Here is a 27,092-nt window from a genome sequence, read left to right as displayed (position 1 = left end):
GCCTGCCCAAGGATTTCAATAGCAGAAAATTCCCTGCATTCATCCAGAGAGACTTAGTCAGTCAGAGGGTGCAATAAGGTGGTTGATCAAAGCATACTGTTCGTATGAAAATGAGGGGACTTTACACCATGTCTCCTTCTCCCCTCTCTCTGTGCTGGGAGTGCACCTGGTTTCTGTTGTTTACCATTGTTGGCTTGTCTCGTCCCTTCTGAGACTGTGTCTGATAGGGACCAGTCCCAATGACTGACAGTTTCACTATGAGTTGCCTCGTGTCATATGTTCAGCCTTGAAACACAGATGCCGATCTTTGTCTCTTCCGTTCGCATTTTCCACCTTGCCCCAGCAGCATTGTAGTCAACTGTATCTGTATTGGACGTTTGCAGATGACAATTCAATGCATTCCCCTACTTATCAAGCAATAACATACAATATTTTACACAACACCCTCCATTGGAAAGCAGTATTGGAGCGTGTTGTGAAAGTTTAATGGCCCTGTGAAATAGAGTTGAACACTCTCGCATAATCTCTGCCTGAAATCACCCCCCCCCCGTGTAGTTCAGCTGAGGTCAACATTGGACGGAGAGAATAATATTATTCCCCCATGAGCCTTTGCAGGGTGCTTTTCATGTTTTTCGTGTTGGGGAAAACTGGAGTCTCACATCTGTGACGGGTTGAATATTAAATTGGGAAGAGCGGGTGTCAAATCAGCAAGGATTATGTATTAATGAAGTCTGTCGAGACGCAGTGTATTCTTATTCATGTAGGGGCTAAACTTATCTTCACATAATACGATCATAACAGTGGATGAGAGAGGAAAGAAAGTGGGGATAGAGTTGCGTGAGACATGAGTAAAGGACTGTGACTCATCCTCTAATGAGAATCACTCTATCTTTCTCTGCATCACAGAGCAGGCTGTGTCAAGTTAAAACCCTCAACATGCAGAGGCTTGTGAGAGTATATTTGGTTATAAACTAGGTTATCCTGATTTTTGTTCTCTTATCTCCCTTGTTGTGTTCTATTGCTCTGTTCATTTCAGAGAGAGACTGGTTTCCCACAGGGAATGCCAAAAGGGCATGTTGGCAGCACTTTGAAGTAGTTACCGGTAAAATTATTGCAAGCGTTTCTTTGATAGACTAGCTGAAGGGCAAATTGGTGCATTTATGCAATATAAATACATGGGTATTAGTTTGCTGTGTAGTTTCCTTTATTTTATGCATTGCTTAAGTAAAGTCATGTAAAAGTCCCAAGTTTTCTGCAGCTCTTCTAGGTTTCCCCTCATACATAATTGAGTATTGCAGTGTAAGGGTTTGGCTTGTATACGGTCAGTGTGTTATCCTACGAGTGTGTGGGTGTGCAGTGCACCACAGAGGAGCTAGAAAGTTTACTCAGCAACTCTCACACTCCCCTTTTTAGTTCTGTCTTTCTCTCGGTTTCTCCCACTCTTTCTCACTCCGTCTCGCTCTTTCGCTACCACACTTTCTCTGTGTGTTGGCCTTCATCTCATTTCTCTGTCTCCCTTTTCTTATCTGGGATCCAATCATAGAATGCGTTACTGTGATCTTCAAATCACACTTTCACCGTGTCTCTACCTGACTCTCATTCCATTTTCTGCGTGTCCTGTGGCGCAAGTCTTTTGTGAGGGTATTATTACTCCTATCTATCACGTGTCTTTAGTTTTCTCCATAAATATCCTAGAAGTAGGAGCCCCTACAGATACCCCTCCACATACACCTTTTCACACCGTACCCCCTCCTTCTCTCCATCATTACTAACCATCTCCATGGGAGGCAGGAAGGCAGGTGGGTTATCATTACAATTTCAACTGCAAGCACCCCTGTGCTGTTCCTCATGTTTGTAGCTAGGCCTCAAAATGGAGAATTCGAGGCGCAGACAGTGGCTAATGGACACACACACACAGACAGGTGCTCCTGCAGTGCGCACACACACACACACACACACACACACACACACACACTGATTAATGGCCAGGTCTGATGTGCTCTCTGTACAGTGTTAGTGTGTTATTAGTATGATTAGTTGCTCATGAGACCGAGAGGAGGAGATGCTAAAGTGCAGCTGTGTTCAGCTCTCTGAAAGAGCATCTGGATCCTTACAGCTACTCTGTCTAATACACAGCAATTGACCATTAGTCTCAGGAACAGAGAGAAGATGTCGCCAGTCTGGATCCATGCTCTGTATTGGAATATATTGTGCGTGCAGTGTATAGTCCAGTGTAATGTCCAATGCACTTAGCTGTCTTTCCCTGACCTGAGACCTTGTATGGGGTTGGGGGGGGGGGGTTGGGGGTCAATTAGAGTGTCTGTCCGTCCATCTGTGTGTGAGACGCATGCGTTGGTCTGTGTATTTATGGCAAGATGGTCACTTGCAGACAGACTTTGAGGCAAGGTAGATGCACGCACGCAGTCTCTCTCACACACACGCAATATACAAATGCTAGGTCCCCTAGTTCTCTTGTAGAATGTAAATTGGCTAGGTCTTTGTGTAATGCTTTGTCGACCTTGAAAAGTGTAATGCATTTTGAGTGAAAGTACACCTGAGCAGCGGAGAGAGTGCGGGAGAGAGCGAGTGAGGGATGGAGAAAAGGCTAGAGGGAGAGTGGTTGCGTGGATAAATTGGTATAGCGTGCCGTTGATTTATTATGGAGGTCAGTCAGGCTTACGGTCTGATCATTTTATTCATATCTGATGATGGAACTCCTGAACTCAGTGCCAAAGCCAGGGTGAGACCACTGGTCCTAATCTTTCATCAGGAACAGGAGACATTGCGGGCCAACACACACACGTACTGCACACACACGCACACGCGCACACACACCGAATGGTGATTTAAATTGAATCCATCAGAACACAATTTCTTTCATCCCGTATTGCCCCTAGATTCAATTTTGATCTGTTGATTTAAAGTTACTCTCTGCTGCTTCTTCTCTCCTCCCTCTCTAACATCTCCCTTATATTTCCCCTCCACCTTTCCAATCACTCACTCCATCCCTCCTTTTCCTCCACCTCTCCCCCTCCCAAATTCTCTCCCTTCTCTCTCCAGACTACCAGCGGTTGATGACAGTTGCGGAGGGCATCACCACCCTGCTCTTCCCGTTCCAGTGGCAGCATGTCTACGTGCCCATCCTACCCGCCTCACTGCTGCACTTCCTGGATGCCCCCGTGCCCTACCTCATGGGCCTGCAGTCCAAGGAGGGCACCGACCGCTCCAAATTAGAGCTGCCACAGGAGGTGTGTCTCTGTGTCTGTGTGTGAGACTGGGTCTGTTTTTTATTTGTAAGTGTGTGTCTCATGCAATAGGCAGTTACAGTAAGGGCTCAATGTTGCTGAATGCACACTGTCCAATGCCATCCAACCCTGACTCTCCACAATGTGCCTCCCACGCACACAGACAGACTACCTGGCTCCTATTCAGACTGAGCGGGAAGTGGAAATGCAGCTTTCAGACTCTTATTGTAGAGGAACGTCTATTGAAAGTTTATTTTAGTCTATTGGAGATACTTCTATTGGTTTTATCACTCTATTGTTCCTATGTAGAAGGAACTCGAACTGATGTTTCTCTGGAAAGGCTTCGAGCGACCTCCTTAGACAGTGAAAGTGATGGAACCCTCGGTGCACAGTACGTGTGTGTGGGGACAAGATAAGACTCCTAATGGTCTGGAACATCCCAAAGAGATTCCCAGCTTCAGGGCTCTCCCTCCTTCCCTCCCTCCCACTCCCACCGCTCATTAATCTGGCCCATTCCGTATTTATGCTAATTATCAGAGTCAGTGCAGCATCAGGCGGTGTTCCCTGGTGCTGCTCCCGCCTCATCCTCACAATCCAATGTTCTGCCCATTTGTGTTCCTCCGGATCCTCACCTAAAGATCACACGGTGACAAACGTTTTAATTTAGAGATATCTCTATTTCTGAATGATTATTTGAAGTGAGGAAGGATGACCTAGAAATGGAGGGATGAAAGAAGGGCTGAAAGCAAACGGAAAGAAGGGAAGGATCATAGAGAGGGAGCAACAGCGAGAGGATGTGAATGAATGAAAGACTTGCCTTTTTGAACCCTGGCTCTGTAGAAAGAATTAATCTCATTTCCATTTCAAATGGCAGAACAATAATTCGTCTCTTAATCATATTAGTCATGCTTGCATAGCAAATAGCAAGCAAGTACATGCACATGCACGCACTCATGAATACCAACAGTTTAATATCGGTTTGTCCCTCTTGATTCTCCATCCTTTCTTTTTAATGCAAAAGAGGAACCAATGTTTTTTAACCCGAAACTAGGCCAAACATTGTGTGCCTGTACAATCACCCAGCGGGGTGCGTGCTCCATTTTACGCATCTCGTAAATCAGGCGGATGGCCTGCAGTCTTCTCCACCACCTAAATAAACCTCCGTTAAGCCAATCCACGTCAGGTCAGATCTGTGCACAGACGGCTGATGCAGCCCTCACAGAGCAATGCACATGAGTCAAACCTGGACGCAGAAATACATGGAGAAGAAAATGTTGAGTTTTGAAATTCACATCTGGAGCCTAGCAAATGCTGTTATAAAACTATAGTCAATTGGTGGTAAACCCAGCGTTTCAGATGCCAGAGAGCAAATGCTAATGTCATGTATTCAGGTGTACAGTAACTCCTAGTCATCCTCTCACAGGGACAGTAGAGCCTGGAAGTATACGCTATAACACAGCATGTGTATACCGTTCAAAAGTTTGGGGACACTTAGAAATGTCCTTGTTTTTGAAAGATAACCACGTTTTTTGTCCATTTAAAATAAAATAAAATAGATCAGAAATACAGTGTAGACATTGTTAATGTTGTAAATTAGTATTGAACCTGGAAACGGCAGATTTTTATGGAATATCTACATAGGCGAACAGAGGCCTGTTATCAGCAACCATCACTCCTGTATTCCAATGGCATGTTGTGTTAGCTAGTCCAAGTTTATCATTTTAAAAGGCTAATTGATCATTAGAAAACCCTTTTGCAATTATGTTAGAACAGCTGAAAACTATTCTGATTTAAAGAAGCAATAGAACTGGCCTTCTTTAGACTAGTTGAGTATCTGGAACATCAGCATTTGTGGGTTCGATTACAGGCTCAAAATGGTCAGAAACAAAGACCTTTCTTCTGAAACTCGTCAGTCTATTATTGTTCTGAGAATGAAGGCTTCCATGCGAGAAATTGCCAAGAAACTGAAGATCTCGTAAAACGCTGTGTACTACTCCCTTCACAGAACAGCACAAACTGGCTCTAACCAGAATATAAAGAGGAGTGGGAGGCCCTGGTGCACAATTGAGCAAGAGGACAAGTACATTAGTGTCTAATTTGAGAAACCGACGCCTCACAAGTCCTCAACTGGCAGCTTCATTAAATAGTACCTGCAAAACACCAGTCTCACCGTCAACAGTGAAGAGCCGACTCCGGTATGCTGGCCTTCTCGGCAGAGTTCCTCTGTCCAGTGTCTTGTGTTCTTTTGCCCGTCTTAATCTTTTCTTTTTATTGGCCAGTCTGAGATATGGGTTTTTCTATGCAACTCTACCTAGAAGGCCAGCATCCCGGAGTCGCCTCTTTACTGTTGACGTTGAGACTGTCAGTATTAAACCCAAAACACCAATCTCTTTATAGTGTCAATCACTTAACCAATACTCAATCTGTCCATGTCCTGTCCCCAACACACCCCTCTCTGAGTATCTATTCATTGAGCAATAGCTATGTTAAAATTGTTGGTTAAACTTCCATGTTATTCCAAACCTCTCTCTCCTAACAGGCTAACCTGTGCTTCGTGGACATTGACAACCACTGTATCGAGCTGCCTGAAGACTTCCCCCAGTTCCCTAACAAACCAGAGTTAATCCAGGAGCTCAGCGAAGTCCTCCTCCGCTACGGCATATCCCCAGTGGGGGGCGCTCCTCCAACCTCTGTCCCCACCTCCACCACCACCCCTGGGTCCGTCTCTACCCGTCACCCTGGTCTGAAGAGTCAACAGGCCCTGAGGGAGCTAGAGGACGATGGGAGGAATGGGAACCTAGGAGGGGAGCAGTTAGCTGTGTTGGAGCTTCTCCAAGGGAACGCTACTCTGGAAAGACTCCAGGCTCTGGCTAAGAGAACAGGGGTTCGTGTGGAAGCCCTGAGGGGGGTAGGGGGTGAGGGAGAGGCCCAGGGGGGGAGAACGGCAGTCGAGGAGGAGGAGCTGAGGAACGCTAAGCTGAATGTACAGCTGAGGGAGGTGGTCGCTAGCAGGTTTACCATGATGTTCGCGGACTATGAGGCCTTCGTCATCCATAGCGCTCCGGACCTGGAGTCCTGGCTCACCAACCGAGAGCAGATGCACAACTTTGATAAGGTGAGATGGGTTGACACACACACACACACACACACACACACACACACACACACTGTTTACCTTGATGTAACGGGCTGTTTATTGAGGCCTGTGTTGTGTGGTAGTAGATTCCCCTGGAGCATTAGCATGTTTGTGAGATGCTGGATTAAATTCTTTCCTGAAACCCGTCCACTATGAAAATATTCCATTTGATAAATAAGTAAGACGAACACAGCCGGAGCTGTTAAGACGCGGTATTGGCAATAACAATGTTTGCATTTATAAAATCACGGGGGAAATGCATTCATATCAGCAAACAGACAGAACACAGAGTTGGTTGCTGTGTGTTTATGCTACGTGCTGTGCACCCAGAGATGGGCAGTATTTCTGTTACATGTATTTGAAATATGTATTTCAGTTACTTCTTAGTATTTAGTCATTTGTATTACACTGGGCAGAACTGCACTCCAATGTACATTGCCTTCGGAAAGTATTCAGACCCCTTAACTTTTTCCATTTTGTTATGTTACAGCCTTATTCTAAAATTGATAAAAATAAATAGAAATTCTCAGCAATCTACACACAATACCCCATAATGATAATGTGAAAACAGGTGGATTAAAAATAAATATAAACTGAAATAGCCTAAGTATTCAGACCCTTTGCTATGACACTCAAAATTGAGCCCAGGTGCATCCTGTTTCCATTGTTCATCTTTGAGATGTTTCTACAACTTGATTGGAGTCCACATTCAGTTGATTGGATATGATTTGGAAAGGCACACAGCTGTCTATGTAAGGTCCCACAGTTGACAGTGCATGTCAGAGTTAAAACTAAGCCATGAGGTCGAAGGAATCCTCCGAGACAGGATTGTGTCGAGGCACAGATCTGGAGAAGGGTACCAAAACAACTCTGCAGCATTGAAAGTCCCCAGGCCTCATCATTCTTAAATGGAAGAAGTTTGGATCCACCAAGACTCTCTTCCTAGCGATGGCTGCCCGGCCAAACTGGGCAATCTGGGGAGAAGGGCCTTGGGCATGGAGGTGACCAAGAACCCAATGGTCACTCTCTTATAGAGCTCCAGAGTTCCTCTGAAGATGGTAGAACCTTTCAGAAGGACAACCATCTTTGCAGCACTCCACCAATCAGGCCAGACAGAAGCCATTCCTCAGTAAAAGGCACATGACAGCCCGCTTCAAGTTTTCCAAAATGCACCTAAAGACACTGACCATGATAAACAAGATTGGCCTGACTGCCAAGCGTCACGTCTGGAGCAAACCTGGCACTGAAGCATGGTGGTGGCAGCATCCTGCTGTGGGGATGTTTTTCAGCGGCAGGGACCGGGAGACTAGTCAGGATTGAGGGAAGATGAACGGAGAAAAGTACAGAGATCCTTGATGGAAACCTGCACCAGAGCGCTCAGGACCACAGACTGGGGTGAAGGTTCACCTTCCAACAGGACAATGACCCTAAGCATACAGCCAGTACCAGGCATGACTGGCTTTAGGACAAGTCTCTGAATGTCCTTGGGTGGACCAGCCAGAGCCCAGACATGAACCCGATCGAACATCTCTGGAGAGACCTGAAAATAGCTGTGCAGCTCCCCATCCATATTCACTCCCCATCCAACCTGACAGAGCTTGAGAGGATCTGTGGAGAAGAATGGGAGAAACTCCCAAATACAGGTGTGCCAAGCTTGTAGCGTCAAACCCAAGAATACTTGAGGTTGTAGTGGCTGCCAAAGGTGGTTCAACAAAGTACTGAGTGAAGGGTCTGAATACTTATTATGTCAGTGTCATTTCAGTTTTGTCTAAAAAAAATATTTGCAAAAATCTCTAAACCTGTTTTTACTTCATTATGGGGTATTGTGTGTCGATTGTTGAGGGGGAAAACGATTTAATCCATTTTAGAATAAGGCTGAACTACACAATGTGGAAAAAGTCAAAGGGTCTGAATACTTTCTAAAGGCACTGTATTTCGTAACAAGATACTTAATACGTCATTTGAATGGTACTATGTTGTGATAAGAGCATCTTCTAAATTAACTAAATATACATACAAATATACAAAAACGAACAATTTCACAGCATGCCTTTTAAGGAACTCTTCCCTGAAACAAGGCCAATAATAATACCCAGTGTGCATTGCAATTCATTTAGATTCATTTACATTTACATGTTGGTCATTTAGAAGACACTCTTATCCAGGGAGAATTACAGTAAGTGCATTCAACTAAGGTAGATGAACAACATAACACAGTCATAGCAAGTAAATGTATTTCTAAATACAAAATACATGTATTTTTAATTAAATACATTTCAAAAGAAAAGTATTTTGTAGTTTATTTTGATACATTGGTCTTTATGGTATTTTGTAATTTTATTTTGTCATTTCTGTCCATCCCTGTGTGCACCTAATATCATTTTGTAATTACATTTGTATCTTTCCCTACCTACTAGTATTTGTCTTCATGTCTTTCCCTGCGAGTGCATGCATGTTCATGTATCTGTGTCTGTACTAACAGATCTCCCCTCTCTCCAGGCATCCTTCCTGTCTGACCAGCCGGAGCCCTACCTGCCCTTCCTGTCCCACTTCATCGAGACCCAGATGTTCGCCACCTTCATCGACAACAAGATCATGTCCCAATGGGAGGAGAAGGAGCCGCTGCTCCGCGTGTTCGACGGACGCATCGATAAAGCTCGTCTATACAATGTTCGAGCCCCAAGTCTGCGGTCCTCCAACTACCAGAGGTGCACCATCCTCAAGGAGTCAGGTGAGTCAGAAGAGAGTAGTGAGTGGGTGTGTGTGTGTGGGAGCGCGAGAGAGAAAGACCGAGAGGGACAGGTGGAATTGAAGGACAAATCTATAGTGGTTTTAAAATGAGTTTTTGGTAGTTAACAGAGAAATATGGATAGAGGAGAGGGACTAATTGAAAGATTGGTCTTGAATGAGAATGTGCTTTCCTCTGTGCTGTCTGTCTGATCAGCATGCTGTAGATGACTGCTGTCTGCCTGGCTGGCATACCAACGATGCTTTAAGAGGTCACACAGGTCTCACTTTAAATCCATCTCTTTCCACATCCATCCTATTACTTTCTGTCTCATCATCCTCTTCCCCCTCTTGACCTCCATTTCATGTGTTCATTGGAAACAGCAGACTTCTCTCCACTCAGCAGGTGCTCCCCTTGGCCTTTTCTGCCCATTTGTCTTTGTCTCAAAGAAAGCCTCACCCCACAAAGCTCATTCTTCTACGCTCTATTTCGCTTTCTTTCCTTCACGCTCTCTTTTTTCTCTCTCTTTCTCACGCGCACACACACACGCATATATACACAAACGCTTCCCCCCCAAACACCCCTGCCTCCCCTACCCCACTGAGTCAGTCCCAAACCTGGCTTCCTCACTTCATTTTGCCTACGCAGCAGCAATCCGAGACTTAACGAGGGCAAGCCAAATGAGTTCTAATTAAGCTTAAAAAAAGACCTGGCCAGACACTCTCACAGACAATGAATAGGGGGCGTGTGCGTTACAGGTATACGGGGAGTCAATTCACAGGGTCTGACATTGGCAGATTTTAATGCTGTAAAAGCCTAATTGTTCAGGGAGAGCTCTTTCAGAGGTGGTGGCGCGTGCAGTTCCCCAATTACACACACACAAAAGAAACTCTTTTATTCTGCTTAATTTCTCTCGGTCGCTCCGGTGCTCCTCTCTCTCCCGTCTGACAAACAATGAGGACTGAGATTGGAAGATAAATTCAGAGGGTTTGACAGACAAAAAAAGCTCATATCTGCCATGTAAAAAATGACCTCGCCAACACCGCGAGCAGGGGTTAATTGACAGATGCCTGTTGGTTTGGGTTGAGTCGTACTGCGTCTGTTCTCTCTACCTTGTGTTCGTTAAAGAAAGAAAGGTTAGCGAAGGAGGTAGGTTGAGAGCAAACATGGAGACCGAAAGAGAGACCGAGAGAGACAGAGCAAGCAGTGAGATGAATTGAACAAACACAATGCTTTGATGTCCTGCTAAGCTTTGTGTAGAGGAGCACAAAAGTGGCAGCTTGTGTGTGTGTGTGTGTGTGTGTGTGTGTGTCTTCATTCAAAGTGAACTCAAAGGTTTAGTTCTAGCATTGTAATAAATGCATTCTCAAGTAGTGGTTATTCCAAAAGAAGGCCTTACTCAAATCCCCCCTCTTGATTTGATCTCCCTGCCCAGCCCAGGCCATCGAACAGCGGCTGATGAAGATCGACCACACAGCCATCCACCCCCACCTGTTGGATATGAAGATTGGACAGGGCAAATATGAACAAGGCTTCTTCCCCAAGCTGCAGTCTGATGTGCTCTCAGTCGGACCCACCAATAACAAGTGAGTATATGATGCCATTACCGAAGATCCAACCAATGATAGGCATTGTTTCTGGGATAAAAAAAAAATATTGAACATAGAACGGCTAAATGAACGTAATACAGTTGAAGTCGGAAGTTTACATACACCTCTGTTTTTCACAATTCCTGACATTTAATCAAAGTAAAAATTCCCTGTCTTAGGTCAGTTAGGATCACCACTTTATTTTAAGAATGTGAGATGTCAGAATAATAGTAGAGAATGATTTATTTATTTAGCTTTTATTTCTTTCATCACGTTCCCAGTGGGTCAGAAGTTTACATACACTCAATTAGTATTTGGGAGCATTGCCTTTCAATTGTTTAACTTGAGACAAACATTTCGGGTAGCCTTCCACAAGCTTCCCACAATAAGTTCCACCTCCCGACAGAGCTGGTGTAACTGAGTCCGGTTTTTAGGCCTCCTGGCTCCTACACGCTTATTCAGTTCTGCCCACAAATTTTCTATAGGATTGAGGTCAAGGCTTTGTGATGGCCACTCCAATACCTTGACTTTGTTGTCCTTAATCCATTTTGCCACAACTTCGGAAGTACGCTTGGGGTCATTGTCCATTTGGAAGACCCATTTGCGACCAAGCTTTAACTTCCTGACTGATGTCTTGAGATGTTGCTTCAATATATCCACATCATTTTCCTCCATGATGCCATCTATTTTGTGAAGTGCACCAGTCCCTCCTGCAGCAAAGCACCCCTACAACACGATGCTGCCACCCCCGTGCTTCACGGTTGGGATGGTGTTCTTCGGCTTGCAAGCCTCCCCCTTTTTCCTCCAAACATAACGATGGTCATTATGGCCAAACAGTTCTATTTTTGTTTCATCAGACCAGAGGACATTTCTCCAAAAGTACAATCTTCGTCCCCATGTGCAGTTGCAAACAGTAGTCTGGCTTTTTTAATGGCAGATTTGGAGCAGTGGCTTCTTCCTTGCTGGGTGATCTTTCAAGTTATGTCGATATAGGACTCGTTTTACTGTGGATATAGTACCCGTTTCCTCCAGCATCTTCACAAGGTCCTTTGCTGTTGTTCTAGGATTGATTTGTTGAGCGGTATGATGGCTGCGTGGTCCCATGGTGTTTATACTTGCGTACTATTGTTTGTACAGATGAACGTGGTACCTTCAGGCGTTTGGAAATTGCTCCCAAGGATGAACCAGACTTGTGGAGGTCTACAATTTTTTTGTTGAGGTCTTGGCTGATTTCTTTTGATTTTCCCATGATGTCGAGCAAAGAGGCACTGAGTTTGAAGGTTGGCCTTGAAATGCATCCACAGGTACATCTCCAATTGACTCAAATGATGTCAATTAGCCTATCAGAAGCTTCTAAAGCCATGATATCATTTTCTGGAATTTTACAAGCTGTTTAATGGCACAGTCAACATAGTGTATGTAAACTTCTGACCCACTGGAATTGTGATACAGTGAATTATAAGTGAAATAATCTGTCTGTAAACAATTGTTGGAAAAATGACTTGCGTCATGTACAAAGTATATATCCTAACCGACTTGCCAAAACTATAGTTTGTTAACAAGACATTTGTGGAGTGGTTGAAAAACGAGTTTTAATGACTCCAACCTAATGTAACAGTATAACTTTAAACCGTCCCCTCGCCCCGACACGGGCGCGAACCAGGGACCCTCTGCACACATCGACAACAGTCACCCACGAAGCAGCGTTACCCATCGCTCCACAAAAGCCACGGCCCTTGCAAAGCAAGGGGCAACACTACTTAAGTCTCAGAGCAAGTGACGTAACTGATTGAAATGCTACTAGCGCGTACCCGCTAACTAGCTAGCCATTTCACATCCGTTACACTCACCCCCCTTTCAACCTCCTCCTTTTCCGCAGCAACCAGTGATCCGGGTCAACAGCATCAATGTAACAGTATAACTTTAAACCGTCCCCTCGCCCCGACACGGGCGCGAACCAGGGACCCTCTGCACACATCAACGACGGTCGCCCACGAAGCATCGTTACCCATCGCTCCACAAAGGCCACGGCCCTTGCAAAGCAAGGGGCAACACTACTTAAGTCTCAGAGCAAGTGACGTAACTGATTGAAATGCTACTAGCGCGTACCCGCTAACTAGCTAGCCATTTCACATCCGTTACACTAAGTGTATGTAAACTTCTGACTTCAACTGTATATACGCTACAGTTGTGCTATGGTGATGTAAAGTTAACAAATGTTTATCCTTAATCTTCCATCTGTAGTATGTAGGTGAGTAGAGTCTATATAAATGTTTATGCAGTTAACAGTGTTGTCTGTCAGCAGGTGGTCCAATCGTACCGCTACGGCTCAGCGCAGGAAAGACCGTCACAGACAACAAACAGAACACTTGACTCTAGATAACGACCTCAAAGAGGTACGGACACGACACAGACATCCCTCCCTGTTCATCCTCTCTCCTCCTCTGGTTCCATAGCATGCCTTTATGTTCCTTCTTATTTGATTTCTTTTGAGAGCTTGTTCTCCGCTTTGTTCCGTTTTCAAAGCCTGTCCGTCCTCGTCTTAACTGATTTCATGTTTGTTTCTGTAGCTTGTTTTCTCTTTTACTACTTTGTTTTCTTAGTTTCTTTCTATTATTTGAACGTCCTGTGCATTCATGTGCATGGTGCTTTTTTTTTCCTTTTCTCGTTCCTGTCTTTTCTGTGGGTCCTGTGCGTTGGGGTTGGGCCGTACCACCTCTCAGCAGGTAGAGGGGTGTCTAGTCCTGCAGAACTCCATGGCGTTTTGGGAGTGGGACAAGGCGTCTCCCCCGCCTCTCAAACCACCAAAAAAGTCTGCCTCTGAGTGCTGCCTGGTACGTGGAGGAGTGATGGATCCCTCCACTGACCCTCCCACTAACCCCTTAAAAACTACCCCAACCCCCAAGACGGCCCCCACTCCACTTCTCCACTCCAGTCCTGCTTCACACATACACACAATCCCTGCTTGCTCACACACGGTGGCTCTGTTTGATAGATCCCTCATGTACCTGTTACATGAGTTAGTCAACAGCACTGAAGAGAGTGAGTCATGGCTCTGCAGAGGATCTTGTTTTCCCTCATCTCTCTCCTCCTCCTACCCTTTTACAGTTCTGTATCTACTGTATGATCTCTGTGGGGAGGAGAGAGATGAGAAAGGAATTACTGAATCGTAACGGATACAAAATCCGGAATCATTTCAGATTCAAGCCAATTTAAGTCAACTAGACTGAACCCACCAGAGTGTGTCACTGAAATGGGCTTAGCGCCTCCAAACACTGTGGAGAAGTTAACAGAACATTTTATTTTCACTTTGTCTTGTTTTCTCTACAAGCACATAACCCCTCACCACAACCCAATGTTTGTTAAAAGGTATTCAAGACTGTACACAACCCTCACTCCTACCCTTACACAACCTCTTAAAGTTAGACCCAACTGAGAAATGTCCCTCCATCCACCTGTAATGGTTAATATTAGGTGTAGAGTTTTATAGACAGAACTGACTGTTGCTCTGTGTCTGTCTCCGTCAGAAGTACATGCAAGAGGCTCGGATCCTGGGGAAGAACCTCCGTCAGCCCAAGCTGTCTGACCTCTCACCTGCCGTCATCGCTCAGACCAACTGGAAGTTTGTAGAGGGACTACTCAAGGAGTGTCGCATGAAGGTGAGTCTGTACAGGTGAACTATATTGTGGTTGCTGTGTGTCTCCAATGTACATTCAAGGTTTTTTCTTTATTTTGACTATTTTCTACATTGTAGAATAATAGAGAAGACATCAAAACTATGAAATAACACATCATGTAGTAACCAAAATAGATTTTAGGTTCTTCAAAGTAGCCACCCTTTGCCTTGACAGCTTTGCACACTCTTGGCATTCTCTCAACCAGCTTCACCTGGTATGCTTTTCCAACAGTCTTGAAGGAGTTCCCACATATGCTGAGCACTTATTGGCTGCTTTTCCTTCACTCTGCGATCCAACTCATCCCTAACCATCTCAATTGGGTTGAGGTCGGAGGATTGTGGAGGCCAGGTCATCTGATGCAGTACTCAATCACTCTCCTTCTTGGTCAAATAGCCCTTACACAGCCTGGAGGTGTGTTGGGTCATTGTCCTGTTGAAAACAAATGATAGTCCCACTAAGTGCAAACCAGATGGGATGGCATATCGCTGCAGAATGGTGTAGTAACCATGCTGGTTAAGTGTGCCTTGAATTCTAAATAAATCACTGACAGTGTCACCAGCAAAGCACCCCCACACCATCACACCTCCTCCTCCGTGCTTCGCGGTGGGAACCACACATGCAGAGATCATCCGTTCACCTACTCTGCGTCTCACAAAGATACGGCGGTTGGAACCAAAAATCAAAAATTTGGACTCATCAAAACAAAGGACCGATTTCCACCAGTCTAATGTCCATTGCTCGTGTTTCTTGGCCCAAGCAAGTCTCTTCTTATTATTGGTGTCCATTAGTAGTGGTTTCTTTGCAGCAATTCGACCATGAAGGCCTGATTTCACGCAGTCTGTTCTGAACAGTTGATGTTGAGATGTGTCTGTTACTTGGACTCTGAAGCATTTATTTGGCTGCAATTTCTGAGGCTGGTAACTCTAATGAACTTGTCCTCTGCAGCAGAGGTAACTCTGGGTCTTCCTCTCCTGTGGTGGTCCTCATGAGAGCCAGTTTCATCATAGCGCTTGATGGTTTTTGCGGCTGCGCTTGAAGTAATGTTCCGGATTGACTGACATTCATGTCTTAAAGTAATGATGGACTGTCGTTTCTCTTTGCTTATTTGAGCAGTTCTTGCCATAATATGGTATTTTACCAAATAGGGCTATCTTCTGTATACCACCCCTACCTTGTCACAACACAACTGATTGGCTCAAACGCATTAAGAAGGAAAGAAATGTTTAACAAGGCACACCTGTTAATTGAAATGCATTCCAGGTGACTACCTCGTGAAGCTGGTTGAGAGAATGCCAAGAGTGTGCAAAGCTGTCATCAAGGCAAAGGTTGGCTACTTTGAAGAATCTCGAATATAAAATATATTTGGATTTAACACTTTTTTGGTTACTACATGATTCCATATGTGTTATTTCATGGTTTTGATGTCTTCACTATTATTCTACAATGTAGAAAATAGTCAAAATAAAGAATCAGTAGGTGTGTCCAAACTTTTGACTGGTACTGTATATCGGCATAATTCTGTGTTTTTTATGTATTCATGTTATGAGCGGATTGGTTCCGGTCTACAAACATGTTGTTTGTATCCTATGTGTAGGGGTCATGTTGTGTTGACCATGTTGCTGTGTCTCCTGTCTCCAGACTAAGCGTATGTTGGTGGAGAAGATGGGCAGGGAGGCAGTGGAGCTGGGTCATGGGGAGGCAAACATCACAGGTCTGGAGGAGAACACTCTCATCGCCTCCCTCTGTGACCTGCTGGAGAGGATCTGGAGCCATGGCCTGCAGGTCAAACAGGTCTGTGCAGACACACGCACACACGTGTGCACACACACACACACACACACAGGTGCAGACACACACACACACACACACACAGGTGCAGACACACACACACATGCAGACACACACACACATGCAGACACACACACACACACATGCAGACACACACACACACATGCAGACACACACACACACACGTGCAGACACACACACACACACACACACACACACACACACACACGTGCAGACACACACACACACACACACACGTGCAGACACACACACACACACACACACGTGCAGACACACACACACGTGCAGACACACACACACGTGCAGACACACACACACGTGCAGACACACACACACGTGCAGACACACACACACGTGCAGACACACACACACACACACACTGAACAGAAACACACATACATGCACACACTCTCTCTCTCTCTAATCAGGTTTTATCGTAATGACAACATTGCATTTACAATATAAACCCACTCTCATGCTCAGTGCTCTACTTGGAAGAACCTGCTATAGGTCAGAGGTCAGTCTACCAACACTGGTTAATCAGGTCTTATACTCATAACCATATGACCCTATTTCATTAGGCTTATTAATTGGTAATCCTCTATCTATAGTCTAGTAGTATTAGTGAATGTATTAGCTATTGGCAGAGCAGTGTTTCCTGTATTAGGGAGTGTATTGGCTATTAACAGTGTGTGGGTTGACCTCTGACCTCTGGACTGTGACCTCTGTAGGGGAAGTCAGCTCTGTGGTCCCACCTGCTGCACTACCAGGCCAGAGAGGAGAAACTGGAGCAGCAGCAGGCAGAGTCACCAGGTAAGAACACACACACACACACACACACACACACACACACACACACACACACACACACACACACACACACACACACAAATATATTATATATACATACATACATACATACATACATACATACATACATACATACATACATACATACATACCTACATACATACATACATACATACATACATACATACATACATACATACACACACACACACACCTTACATACATACATACACACACACACACCTTACATACATACATACACCTTACATGGTCCATTTAATATACAACATTGACATAAAACACATGTGCCTCCTACCCTCAATTCATTCAGTCACACAATATCCATAGCCAATGATCCCATGAAATACTCCATTTGACATTCAACTCATGTGTTAAAATTAATCTACAGACCTTTCACACTCCAGTGGCATCTGATTTCAATTGGAGCGCTGCCAAAGCTGAGATGTGTGTGCTTCATTCTCCCTCCCACAGTGTCAAGCTGTCCAGAGAGACGAAAGTCTGAGTCGTCAATTGGGATGCCATCGCTGCGAGCGTCCGTCATACAGGATATGAGGTATGAATTCCCCACCACTGAACCTGTACATTACGATGTTACATAGATAGATGGTATTATCTCACAACTTTATCCATGTAAGTCAACAATTGGTTTTGTTATATGCTGTTATTTTTATTTTTTATTTTAGTTCTTACCTTCTCTCTCTCACATCCCCACGCCTCCCTCCTTCCCTTTCTCAGGCACATCCAGAGTATGGGGGAGATAAAGACGGATGTGGGCAGAGCGAGGGCCTGGATCCGTCTTTCTCTGGAGAAGAAGCTGCTCTCACAACACCTCAAACGGTTGCTGTCCCGCCAAGCCTTAACCAAGTACGCACGCACACACACATAAACACACAATATTATTCACATTGACAGTGTCGAAGCCATGGTTGATGTGCATTAAGTGTGTGTTGTGGTGTTTCCAGGAAGCTGTATAAACGCTACGCCTTCCTGCGCTGTGAGGAGGAGAAGGAGCAGTTCCTGTTTCACCTGCTCTCCCTCAACACTGTCGACTACTTTTGTTTCACCAGTGTCTTCACCACCATCAGTGAGTAGGACTTCAACATAACCACAATTCAACCTCAATATGACCATAATATAACCACTAATTTACCACAACCTATACAGAACAGTCACATCATAAGATGGTTGACTAATTCTACTTCACTGGTGCCATTACCTCGATCAGTCTGCACACTAGCTAAAACAACTTAACTAGAAGTCAACCACTTTAACTTACCACAAGTCACCCACGGTAAACCTTTCCACTCAGCCACTGGGGAGAGGATGGACGGTAGGCTTTGGAGAGTCCTAATTGGTGTGCTTGCCTTGGCCGATCACTGTTTTCCATGGTGGTTCATGTTAATGTAGATTTATAGGACTTTAACTTGGACCAATGGCAGAGACGGTATTAACCTGAGTAAAGCATGAGGCTATGTACATGTAATCAAAGATTGAGAGCAGGATTACATTATTCACATAGCAGTTTGCACTGAAGCAGCACCATACAAAAATGTCTCTCTTTAACACACTCACACATCATCAATAGCCCTGGGTTAGCTTTCTCTGGAACCCTTGCCTGCCTTCAGGGAAACTGGGATCATTTTTTATAGTCAAATTCATAAATGAATTATTACTCTAAAGCAGTGCAATCCACTGAAATGTCCCTGATTTAGTTTGCCCTAAATATATTTTACTATAAAAAATATGAATACATTTATTCTTTCTGTGTTGGAATGAAATACTTTATTTATTTATTTTTTGTCCCTGCAGTGATCCCGTACCGCGCTGTCATCATCCCAATCAAGAAGCTGAGCAACGCCATGACGACCTCCAACCCGTGGGTGTGTGTGTCGGGTGAGCTGGGCGACTCGGGCGTCAGGCAGATCACCAAGAACGTCCTGGAGATGACCTTCGATGTGAGTCTGAACTATGACCCTACAGCCAGGGCCCCCACGCCTCCTCTCATGTCTCTGTGACGTTCTGCAGCAAGGTTATATCAGCATTGATTGATGGTTTTGCTGAGAACGTCACTAAGTCGTTGTTCAGTGCCCGCTGGGGTCAAGTGGATGGCTGTTCCCTTTTTGTGGCATGATCTCGCATGGTCTCATAAGGCAGAAGACTGTCTAACTCGCTCTCTACCATTCCATACTTACTACTAATCCCCTATCTCCTCATTCACTCGTTCATTTATCCATTCATCTTTGTGTGACTATTTGCTCTGATACCTTCCACCCAGAGCCGGGGTTGATGAGTTAAAAGTTGGGTTCATGTAGCTGATTCCACTTGGTAGATATTGGAAGTGTGCTTGAATAGTAGTTAACTCTGTGAGATGCTGCCTGGCACAATGAGCGGATGGACCCAGACTTCTCGTTTTGTCCTCTTTCCTACTTCCTTCCTCACAGGAAGTGCATGTCTCTACCTACTGAGCCTTTTCATAGTCTCTACTGTTCTGAGTGGTGCTGTGTTCACTAGTGTTGGGTGGTAGCTCTTTGTGGCTATGTGAGCAGTTTGGGTGATGGCTAACTATTCAGCATAGCTCCGTGGACCACCTCTCTAGAGGAGCTTTGCTACAATGGTGATGGTTTGGGTACACACCTGGTTTGTAGCCTGGTGAAGGGTAGTCTACTAGAAACCAGCAACCCAAACCCATCCTCTCCCACTTATGCTGTCCATCATGTCCTAACACGTGTCTTCATCTCCCCCAGTCTGCTTTCAGGCCACACACTCACATCGACGCCATGTTCAAGGTTAGAAACGTCATCTCTCTCTCCCTCCCTTCCTCCCCCTCTCCATCGGACGCAGTTGGATCATCCCAGACTCAATGTTCACTGTGTACCATAGACTCCAGGGTCGTATTCATTCGGAACCAAACGGAAGAAAACTGACTGAAACAGGGGAGGGACTACCTGAAGTTGTCCAATAACAAACACTCCTTTTTCTGTTATCCGTTGCAAAACATTTTGCTGCGTTGTGGCCTAATGAATACGACTCAGCTCTCTCTTTCTGGGTTGAGAGCTTCATCACCGATGGGTTGGTCTGTGTACCGTCTGTTGGTTATAGTATATTAATGGTGTTCTAGATGTATGAATAGGTATGTGTTTGTCCTTGAATGCCACTTAGTGTAGTTTAACATTACATTAACATTTCCTTGACATGATGCTGATGTTATGCATATCAAATCAAATCAAAGTTTATTTGTCACATGCACCGAATACAACAGGTGTAGACCTTACAGTGAAATGCTTACTTACAGGATCTAACCAATAGTGCAAAAAAGGTATTTGGTGAACAATAGGTAAGTAAAGAAATAAAAACAACAGTAAAAAGACAGTGAAAAACAGTAGCAAGGCTATATACAGTAGCGAGGCTATATACAGTAGCGAGGCTACATACAGACACCGGTTAGTCAGGCTGATTGAGGTAGCATGTACATGTAGATATGGTTAAAGTGACTATGCATATATGATGAACAGAGAGTAGCAGTAGCGTAAAGAGGGATTGGTGGGTGGCGGGACACAATGCAGATAGCCCAGTTAGCCAATGTGCGGGAGCATTGGTTGGTCAGGCCAATTGAGGTAGTATGTACATGAATGTATAGTTAAAGTGACTATACATATGATAAACAGAGATTAGCAGCAGCGTAAAAGAGGGGTTGGGGGGGGGGGGGGGGGGCACAATGCAAATAGTCCGGGTAGCCATTTGATTACCTGTTCAGGAGTCTTATTAATTGGGGTAAAAACTGTTGAGAAGCCTTTTTGTCCTAGACTTGGCACTCCAGAACCACTTGCCATGCGGTAGTAGAGAGAACAGTCTATGACTGGGGTGGCTGAGGTCTTTGACAATTTTTTGGGCCTTCCCCTGACACCGCCTGGTGTAGAGGTCCTGAATGGCAGGCAGCTTAGCCCTAGTGATGTACTGGGCCGTATGCACTACCCTCTGCCTTGCGGTCGAAGACCGAGCAATTGCCATACCAGGCAGTGATGCAACCAGTCTAAATGCTCTCGATGTTGCAGCTGTAGAACCTTTTGAGGATCTCAGGACCCATGACCCTCAGGACCCTCAGGACCAATGCCAAATCTCACTCAATGCACCAAGCTCACCTTCAACTAAAGGGTTTGGAACGGGGACGCAACTTTCTCCTAAGTGGCATCCAAGGGCATATTGCAGGAATACTCACCTGTCATTGGCTGTATATTGGTCTAATGTAGACTTTTAGTTGATCAATTGGATAGATGAGTAGGACTAGATTCGATAGAGATTATACTGCATAGTTATAGAATTAGCAGTCATACTGTTGTCGTTAACAAATGATTTCTGAATTATCATTGTGAATTAACATGTAAGGACATCTTGTTGCTGATTCTTCTCTTTCTCTCGCTCTCGTCTTTCTCTCTCTCACTCTCTCTCGTCTTTCTCTATAGTGTCAGAACCTGGGTAAGCTGACTACAGTCCAGTTGGGTCATGATAACTCTGGGCTGCTGGCTAAATGGTTGGTGGACTGTGTCATGGTCCGCAACGAGATCACAGGACACACCTACAAGTTCCCGTGTGGGCGGTGGCTTGGTAAAGGCGTGGACGACGGCAGTCTGGAGCGTGTTCTGATTGGTGAGCTGGCGTTGCCCAACGCAGATGAGGATTGTGGGAGAGGGTGTCGCACGCCCGACATGCAGCATTCGCCGGGTCAGACCAGGCGGGTCAGCATCACCTCGATGGGAGGACGCGGATACAGTGAGTAACACCCCTTCATGACATGACATGACATAGCATAGCATAACCAATACCTGATTTACTGTTGACATAACTATAGATATTCACTTTTTGTCTCTTCTTTCTCTTCGGTTGCAGAGCCCACCTCAGCTCAAATCCAGGAGGCCATCGGCGAGGCAGTGAACAGCATCTGCAAGCACTTCCACAAGCCTGAGAAAGAGGTGTGTGTTAGAGAATGTGCGAGACCGACCTGAGAGAAGAAAATAACAAGCACCTGCTCCATGTTCTCCATTTAGTCTGTTAATTTGAGTTGAGACAGTGAAGGATCTGTATAATAGGTTTTTGACTGCTGCAGCACTCTGGCAGGTTAATAGTCTCTCTGAGGTGCTCTGTCTGGGAAGGATGTCAGGACAGAGAGCAGATGTTGTTTCTCTTTCATTATAAACACGATGAACTCATTCTAGTGCTTAACAATCACCTCAACCCCCTGTCTGCACACTCTCTCTTTAAATATACTCTTATTCTCTCTGTAGAATTACTCTCTCTGTGCTCCCCTCCGGGCTCTCTCTCTCTCAAGTAAGCAATTCATTGGACAATGTATACCATGCGTATATACAACTAATGAAAGTGAAACAAGTCTAAACCCCTGGAGAGAGCCGTTAACTCAGCATCTACATTAGTTTCACTGGAGAAATAGTATAGCATTAGCCACAGCTAATGTAAGGGCCTTTGGAGGAAGAAGGCCTTTATAGTGCTGTATAAATGCTCTCCACTGTCACATGCTGGTGAACTCTGTGCGGGGGAATATGAGAACAGTGTTTTTTTAATCTGTTGAGGAGAATAAAAGGGAATGTGATGTTGATTTTAAGTGAACATGTTCACTGTTTCTAATTGGTGCTTCAAAAGGGTAGTGTTGCATCATGTTTGTTGTTTGAGAATCAACAATTGGTACCTTTTTTAGTCTCAAGGGTTAATGAAATGATACTACAGGTCTCTATCTGAAACTCTCCCTCTCTCCAGAGGGGCAGTCTGACCATCCTGCTGTGTGGTGAGGTTGGTCTGGTCGGGGCTCTGGAGCAGTTCTTCCACAATGGCTTCAAGTCCGCCCGCCTCTTCCAGAAGACTGTCTTTGTCTGGGACTTTGTGGGTGAGTGGCCTACCTACACACCGCTGCCTCCATCTAGTGGAATAAACTAGAAATACCGCACCTTTCTCTCTACGTATGATACATTGAGATGGATTGAGGGGTTATTCTTCTTCTATGCAGGTGCTAAAGTGCACCCGCTATCCATCTTTATGGTCCGATTACAGATCTTTGTGATAGGCTTCCCTCTAGTGGTGAAAACTAGGATATCGCATACTGTACTTCCCCAATGGAAATAAAATAGTCCATTGAAAAAGTCCCTTTGATACTCAAAGTAACCCTGCAGGTAGCTGCTTTAGCTGTCGTATGAAATGGCTGCTTCATCCTTTTATTAATATTCATAACACAGCTTTTGGCTGATATGATAAAGGATATGAGCTTATGGTTTCCATGGAGCACTTTACTTGCACAGATCAAAGGTTAAAATAAAACAGAGGGAGAAAGAGTGAACCACTGTAGACTTGACATACTCTTTTAGCTCTAGATCATTCAAATGTATTTATAAACCTCTTTTTAGCAGTTGCTACAAAGTTCTTCTACAGTAGACCCTACCTCCATGTCCCCTCTCCTCTTCCTGTTCTCCTCTTCTGCCCCCACCTCCCTAACATATCTCTTCCTCTCGCCCTCTACAGAGAAGGCGGTGGCTTACATGGAGTCAGCGGACCAGATGGGGGACATGCAGGAGACTGCGCCCCTGGGCCTGACCTGTGTCTCTCTCTGTCACTATGTCAGTGCCATCAACTCCTCGCCCAGGAACATTGGCAAGGACGGCAAGTTCCAGCTGCTTGTCTGCCTGGGGGCCAGGTGAGGGCACAACTCACACGCAGTGCGACAGAGATGGGGCTGCAGGTAGCATAGTGGTTAGAGCATTGGGCCAGTAACTGAATGGCTGCTGGATCGAATCCCTGAGCTGACAAGGAACAAAAATCTGTCGTTCCGCCCCTGAACAAGGTTGTTATAACCACTGTTCCCCAGTAGGCCGTCGTAAATAAAAATGTGTTCTTAACTGACTTGCCTAGTTAAAGGTTAAAGGTTAAATAAAAAAATTGAGCTGTAGTTGTTATTAGCACAAAGCATCCAGAGGGCTGTATTGGGAATCAACATCACACTTCTAAATAGTCTCATTGGTGACATGGAACCAACTGTTTAGCAAACATACTCCTAATGATCTTCTCTCTCTCGCTCCTATCTATCTATCCATCTAGAGATCGTCTGCTGATTCAGTGGCTCCCTCTGTTGGTGGAGTGTCCAGTGATCCAGCGGATGTATGAGGAGTCTGCTCTGCTGCGGGACCGGACCACGGTCAACGATCTCATCGCTGTCCTGCAGACTCTCCACGACTTCCCCATCACCCTGGAGGCCTCGCTCGTCAAGGGCATCGACCTTTAACCCCTACTGCACAGCCTGCTGGGAAACCACCCAGTCCAGGACTACATTGTCCACAAACCCTTGCTCTGTTCCCTTTTGCCCTTTCACTGTCGCCGTCGTTGTCGAGGCCTGCTTCAGCTGATTCACTCTGGGAAAAGTCTTATAGGTAGGGAAGTAAAGATTGAGGACTTTCTAATGAGACCAGAGACAGTTCACTACCAAAGCAATCGATTCCACTGCTTCAGAACAGAAGCTTGGGCTTTTAATCATTGATGAGTGATGATGCAGTATTATTATTACATAGCTTGTGGTTTTGAAAATATCCTTTTTGATATTGAATAAGAAGGGACTGTTTTTAAAGAAAACCTGTGGATGTTTCCCTATGTGCTAGATGTGTGTAGCCCACTGTAGGTAGCTCTTCAATGGACACTTTTAGCCTGTGTGATGGAGATCCTATCTTTGCCTGTCTGCTGGATCCTGCTCCAACTTCAGCTAGCGTTAGCATTAGCAAGCATGCCTGTGGGTCATAGTAGGACCAGGAATAAGGAAACCAAAACAGAAAGTGACTGTTTGCCCCTGCTGCCTCTCCATGGTCTCTGCACTGGGAATATCTGTGGGTGAAACTTCATCAGCTGGATGAAGATGACTACCATGGAAAGAAAAACTGGACTTTTCTGCTTTCAGCACTACACTGAGTTGTGTGCAATGCAGCTTTTTGATTGGATGTTGGCTCATTCTAGATACACCTACTGTGTTGGACTGGATCTTTGTTCTGCTTTGTGATTGGCTAGCAGATCTTGGTGGACACAAACACTGCGCTGAATTGGAGAGGTCTTTCCTAGGGGGGCAGGGGCTTTTCTAGGGTTGCATGGACATTCCAAACAAATTACAGGCATTGACCTGACCCTATTTCAAACTGTGTGTGTCTATGTACAGAGTGTACAAAACATTAAGGACACCTTCCTAATATTGCGATTCGGGGCACCTCCCCGTTTTGCCCTCAGAACAGCCTCAATTCGTCATGGCATGGACTCTACAAGGAGTCGAAAGCCTCCACAGGGATGCTGGTCCATGTTGACTCCAATGCTTCCCACAGTTGTCAAGTTGGCTGGATGACCTTTGGGTGGTGGACCATTCTTGATACACACAGGAAACTGTTGAGCGTGAAACACCCGGCAGCATTGCAGTTCTTGACACAAACCAGAGTGCCTGGCACCTACTACCATACCCCGTAAAAAATAAACGTAAATATTTTGTCTCGCCATTCACCCTCTGAGTGGCACACATAAACAATCCATATCCCAATTGTCTCAAGACTTAAAAATCATTCTTTAACCAGCCTCTTTAACTAGTCTCCTGCCCTTCATCTACACTGATTTGAAGTGGATTTAACAAGTGACATCAATAAGGGATCATAGCTTTCACCTGGATTCACCTGGTCAGTCTGACATGGAAAGAGCAGGTGTTCATAATGTTTTGTACACTCAGTGAATGTGTTCTAATGTTATTTTTATATTAGAAATCATAATGGTCAATCTATTCAATTTCATCCTCGTTTCTGTCATGCACTGTGTGTGTGTGTGTGTGTGTGTGTGTGAGAGAGATTGTTGACTGCAAATGGACACTTACTCTGCATTACTCTGTGTGGTATTGAAATGTTCCAGCCCCTTTTTAATGTGATACATGTGAAATACACTGTAATATAAAACAATTACAATAAGAACCTATACATACAACCCCTAATGATGTATTTATCATAAATGCCTCAAACCTTCCTATAATAAGTGGTTATTTTCTGGTGAGTGTTAACTCCTGGGACTATTTCTAGCGGGTTGTATTTTTCAATATAAAATAGATCTCTTGCTACTTTTTCAATCAACCTTGATGAACATGTTCTTATATTTCTGTAACAACAAGTGTAAATAGGGTGTTCATGCATGTGTACTAAAAAGGGTGATCAGAATAGATGTTGACTCAAGTTATTAGACTAACTATGACCAGACAATAGATTTGAACCCAACCAAAAGGGAAAACTGACAGATTTAGAATCACACTTTTAACTGTGTTTTGACCACAGTATTTTTCCAGTATTAACGCATAAAAGGACAGAAAATGTGTTTCTAATGTTCTGATTTGATGTATTTATTCCTATAAACTGTGGTAGTAATCAAGAAACGTTGAGACACTGGTTGCGACAGGGGCAAAGAGCCGCCTGTGAAATTACATGCTGCATGTTGATCCATGCGAATTTCCTTCTATAACATTCACAGTTTGGTCCTGCTACTAGGTTCCTACTGTCTTGTGTATCATGGATTCCAACAATCAAAAAACCTATCTACCTGTATCTGTAAGAAGCAACAAACATAGGAGGATGATTGACTCCATAGATGTTTAGCGCATAGCTGTGAGCAAAGTGTCGGTCTACAGTAGTGTAGAGAGAATAGGGTCCCTCTTTGCATCTCCTAAAGTGCTACTGCATGCAGTTGTACTCTGCGACTCGACTGTGTACTTTCTCCTAACACACCACTACAGCTAGACTCATTCAGTAGTCCTGTACTGTACGTTTTGTCTTTATGTTACATGAACCTGTGACAAATGCTGTCCCCCGCTGGGTGGAATATCTGTCCTAACATTACTAGGTAGGCAATGCTACTACGGAACCTTTCCTTTCCTACAAGTGCATGTGTACTGTATGTCTGTACTGTATGTCCAGTGGGAGGAGATCATGTAATGAATGGAGTCCTATGTCCATGTAAAAGTAAATGATAACTGTTCTGATATTAATGATGCACTTCATTAAAAACTTGCTCAATATGTTT

At 44.7% G+C, this 27,092-nt stretch overlaps 1 protein-coding gene across 8 annotated transcripts in view; it reads left to right on the top strand.

Moving 5' to 3' along the window:
• The window catches only part of LOC129838687 (DENN domain-containing protein 5B-like), a 78,157-nt gene extending 51,070 nt beyond the window's left edge, over nt 1-27,087 (top strand). For 2 of the 8 annotated variants that reach the window (XM_055905823.1, XM_055905817.1), the window contains 18 exons: nt 3,061-3,248; nt 5,785-6,360; nt 8,881-9,112; nt 10,545-10,695; nt 13,001-13,094; nt 14,226-14,357; nt 16,014-16,166; nt 16,916-16,997; nt 17,487-17,568; nt 17,751-17,879; nt 17,978-18,099; nt 18,825-18,970; nt 19,760-19,801; nt 21,476-21,782; nt 21,900-21,982; nt 22,782-22,908; nt 23,538-23,709; nt 24,111-27,087. In XM_055905823.1, the coding sequence (XP_055761798.1) occupies nt 3,061-3,248; nt 5,785-6,360; nt 8,881-9,112; nt 10,545-10,695; nt 13,001-13,094; nt 14,226-14,357; nt 16,014-16,166; nt 16,916-16,997; nt 17,487-17,568; nt 17,751-17,879; nt 17,978-18,099; nt 18,825-18,970; nt 19,760-19,801; nt 21,476-21,782; nt 21,900-21,982; nt 22,782-22,908; nt 23,538-23,709; nt 24,111-24,294 (3,002 nt within the window). In that variant the 3' untranslated portion in view covers nt 24,295-27,087. The remainder of the gene's footprint in view (nt 1-3,060; nt 3,249-5,784; nt 6,361-8,880; nt 9,113-10,544; nt 10,696-13,000; nt 13,095-14,225; nt 14,358-16,013; nt 16,167-16,915; nt 16,998-17,486; nt 17,569-17,750; nt 17,880-17,977; nt 18,100-18,824; nt 18,971-19,759; nt 19,802-21,475; nt 21,783-21,899; nt 21,983-22,781; nt 22,909-23,537; nt 23,710-24,110) is intronic. The other 6 variants (XM_055905825.1, XM_055905822.1, XM_055905824.1 and 3 more) reach the window with 4 other exon arrangements.
• The last annotated feature ends 5 nt before the right edge of the window (nt 27,088-27,092 follow it).

The sequence above is a fragment of the Salvelinus fontinalis genome, chromosome 39 (genome assembly GCF_029448725.1).
Source record: "Salvelinus fontinalis isolate EN_2023a chromosome 39, ASM2944872v1, whole genome shotgun sequence".
Lineage (NCBI taxonomy): Eukaryota > Metazoa > Chordata > Actinopteri > Salmoniformes > Salmonidae > Salvelinus > Salvelinus fontinalis.
Note: the sequence above shows the minus strand (reverse complement) of the source record. Positions and strands in the feature narration are given on the sequence as shown.